Source organism: Atta colombica, unplaced genomic scaffold (genome assembly GCF_001594045.1).
Source record: "Atta colombica isolate Treedump-2 unplaced genomic scaffold, Acol1.0 scaffold105, whole genome shotgun sequence".
Taxonomy (NCBI): Eukaryota; Metazoa; Arthropoda; class Insecta; order Hymenoptera; family Formicidae; genus Atta; species Atta colombica.
In genome coordinates this window covers 1,199,367-1,203,317 of record NW_017259190.1, presented here as the reverse complement: position 1 = coordinate 1,203,317, position 3,951 = coordinate 1,199,367, and the positions used below count along the sequence as shown (strand labels likewise).

The following is a 3,951-nucleotide window of genomic DNA, read 5'->3' as shown; positions in this document are numbered from 1 at the left end:
AATAAATAAATAATTATTTAAAGTAAATTATAAATAATTCACAGAAATTTATACCTTCGTAATGTCTAAATCCACATATTCTTCTAGAACTCAAATATTCGAGTTCAGAGAATATTTAAAAGTATAAAAAATGTAAATAAATAGTCTTCTCTTTCTTACAATAAAATTAATTACAGCAAGATAAGATTTTTATTTTGTTCATTAGAGAATACTGTTTTGCAGAGAAATTCAAAAGTATTCAAATGATTCAATCTAAATAATCACCGATTCATCTTCCCGATCGCGACGTGTACCGTGCGATTTTCGCACGTGAAGATGACCCGTCCGAAGCGTAGCGTAACGCGTAACTGGTTCACGATCCGTGGCTTAACAATCCGCTGCCGGCGGCAATGATAACACGTGGGAGACTGTCTGGAGCGGCCGTTGTGCCATCTCGCTCGATTAAGAGGCTCGCCGGAAACCGAAACGAACAAAAAAAAAGTCACATGATGACGGATGCAATAAGCGGATTCGATGATAATAAGCGACGAGATAAACATGGCAGATAGAACTTTCGAGTGTGATAAGATTCGCGAAAGCTGGAATATCGGCGCGAAGTTTCAGGAATACAGGCGAGAGTTTTATAATGGCAAATAATCCCGCGAAAACGTGTACGAGGCGCGGCAGGAAAAATGGAAAAATGTTTTTCTTTCGTTACTACATCTTTGTCCGTTCAATAAGATCCGTGACATATTGCACGTCTCTCTCACTTGTATGATTTTTTTTTTTAGGATTATCTCTCATGATATATGTCACATGCGATTGTATACAGAACATTTGTAATCTATATCATGGTTATCAGAACTGACCGCTAGTAAGTCTTCTCTTTGTTGAGAGATATAATTACTTCTGTAGAATATATGTAGATGAGGAATATATAGTTTTTACACATCAGAATGAATATTAATGAGAATGAGTTTTTACTGAGCGTAAAAACGAATCGTAAACAATATTTATCTGTAATTTTTGTTTCTTTCGTCAGAATTAAGATAACTAGAAAAAATAGAAAAATAAAAAGTGAATTTTTTTTATAATTAAAAGATTTCAATTAATTAAACCGGATTTGTAAAAATTGTGAATATTATTCTTTTAATAAAAAAAAATTGTTTGCATAACAAAATTTTCTTAGAGAGAAGTAGAAATTTTACAAAAAAATTTTCATTTTATGATACAATTTTTTACAAAAAAACTTTACGGGAGAAATATTATTATACTTTTCACAAAAAAAGATTCTTTTAATTTTATTTAAGAAGAATTGCAAAAATATTGTCAAGATTAATTAAACAACAAAATATTTACACTTTATAGCAAGACGGTTTAGTTATAAAAGACAATTTTGCCCAGATAATACGCGCGACGTTATGCTTTGTACTGTAATAACCGTTTACGAATAGCATGCATGGAGCGGCTATTGTAAGAAAGAACGCAAAACATTCCCATACGATTGAACTGTTTCAAAATACAATTCTATTCTCAACGTGATTTAACGCTACAAGTGCTGTCTAACTCCGTGGTATTTAACGTTAAACATGCGATAATGTCGACCTATATCAATGTTCTGCTTGCAAATTGCTCCTTTTTAATGCACGAGAGAGAAAAGTCTGGTTTTTCAAATCTTGTATTATCTATTAAAATCGACTCTATTTCATCGATTCCATTTTTAATAAACATTTCATAAAAAAAAAAAAGTGTATTACGTAACAAAATGTATGATGTATTAAAAACAGATGTATCTAATTATACAATTAATTCATAGAGTAACTCCAGTATAGATATACGTCGCACTTAACAAAAATCTAATTTATCAGGTATTATTTACTAAGTAAAAAAGTATACTAGTAAAAAAAATTTTGTACTATTGTCTATTATAAAAAACAATATTAGGAATCCGAAATACTTATTTTTTATATTAAAAAAAAATTTGTGAAATCCTTGTATTTTTGTTGTGTATATATATATATATATATATTATTAAAATCATAACACAATACTAATGTAACAAAGTAGTGAATTATCCCTACTTCTTCTATTTTTTCTGACTTCTGCAGTGTAAATACCTCAATTACTTTAATCTAATCTAACGACGATACTTCTCACACATACTTCTCTGTGAGAAAAAAGAACTTTTTATTTTTTAACTTTTTACAATTATCAGCTCCTTGTGTATGTTCTTTAATAAATTATTTACTTTATAACAAAATAATTCTATAACTTAGATACATTCCAGATTAAAAACAAGTTATTCTTCTTTTTTTAATCTGAAATAAAAAAAATGATTAATTGCATACATTTCTAAAATTATTTCCTTTATGAATCTTCTGTTTAAGTTACGCCGACAAAAGAGTGATCTGACCTCGCTAATATTATCACGGCAAGTGTGCCGTAATAATATTTGAATGCCATAAATAAATGCAGTTATCAGCGGCATTCGATAGTTATGATGTGGCAGCTATCTCAAGAAACATATTTCCCAGTACACAAACAAACAAGTTAATTATATGGTCTTATCACGAAAGCATATAACACGTCACTTCGCATCTCTCACTTTTTATTATAATCTCTCTCTCTCTCTCTCTCTCTCTCTCTCTCTCTCTCTCTCTCTCTCTCTCTCTCCTCTCTCACACTCTCTTCCTCTCTCCCTTCTTACTCTTCTGCAATTCGTATACAGATGTGATATTATCACTTCGTTGCTCAGTGATAATTTCCAAGAAACGATAACGCACGCTATTTTATGCGCAAATTTGACTTGCGGAAGCAAAGTTGACAATATAATATTAAAAATGATATCAATAACGTTAATTAAAAATTCGTGTAGAAAATTATTTATCGTTCTTACCAACAGAATATTGTCAGCAGAATATTGGTCAATTTCCTGCTACATACAATAATTATAAAGCATAAGCTGTCTCGCTTTTTAAATAAATGAAATAGTAACATTAAGTACATTGATTTCAATATTTCATTTATTTACAAATATTATAATATTTTAATTATTCAAAAAGAGATAAAGCATTTTTTATTAACTTTACTATGTCATCACATTACTTATATGTGTTGTATCTACAATCCATTTACTTAAAATAAATATTTATTTCGAAACCCAGTTTTCCCCCTATTTAGTTTCCAATTTGTTTATTAAAAAGTGTATAATAATATAACATATAACATTTATGCACGCGCCAATTTTAAAACTATACGTAATATGTACAGAAAAATATTGAAACGCCGGAGATATCGACACTTCGTTTCGTACAAGAAATATCGCATATCAGGTTCATGGTCATAAATGTGCGTTGCGGCAAGCGCAGCGGCGTCGAGTGAGCTTTACGACAGAGCGGAACCTCACCTGTCATTACATTTCAAGGCCGCGTGACTAGGACTCCTCGGAGGCTGAGGATAGCTAGCGCCGGCCACGGTGAGTTGAGACCCGCTGATCGATTGTTGGCCCCCGGCTTCGGGAGTGGCTTGTAAGGGCGTGCTGGGTGCCGATCGCGCGCCTATGGACCCCGCAGACCTGTGAACAAGATGGAAGATGGGATTTGAGAGAAATTGCAAAGAGACTTGAAGAGAGGCTGCTCGATGATTTTCAGAATCTTTCCTCCCTGCATGTTTTTTCATCTTAAGAAGAAATTAATTATAAAATTCATCAAAAATATGCCAACAGCATTTATTAAAAAGATAACATAAATGCAAAATTTTAACTTTGCCAGATTTTTTTTTTAGATTTTCTTAGTTTCTCCTTTATATCGATTAGAGTGAAAAGATGTCAGTTAAGTACTCAGTAAATAAGTTTTCTAAGTATTGATATGTTATCAAAAAGGAATTTACACAGCGTAATATCTCATTTAGCAAATACAGCAATCAATGCAAGATTTAAAACTCGATTGATAAAAGTAATATCGCTTTAATTTT

At 31.5% G+C, this 3,951-nt stretch overlaps 1 protein-coding gene across 3 annotated transcripts in view; it reads right to left on the bottom strand.

Moving 5' to 3' along the window:
* Positions 1-3,951, bottom strand: part of LOC108690762 (uncharacterized membrane protein C20F10.07-like) — a 69,348-nt gene that overhangs the window by 6,600 nt on the left and 58,797 nt on the right. For 2 of the 3 annotated variants that reach the window (XM_018198234.1, XM_018198225.1), the window contains exon 5: positions 3,386-3,553. The exons of the other annotated variant lie outside the window; for it this stretch is intronic. In XM_018198234.1, coding sequence (XP_018053723.1) covers positions 3,386-3,553 — 168 coding nt within the window. The remainder of the gene's footprint in view (positions 1-3,385; positions 3,554-3,951) is intronic. 3 annotated transcript variants of the gene reach the window in all.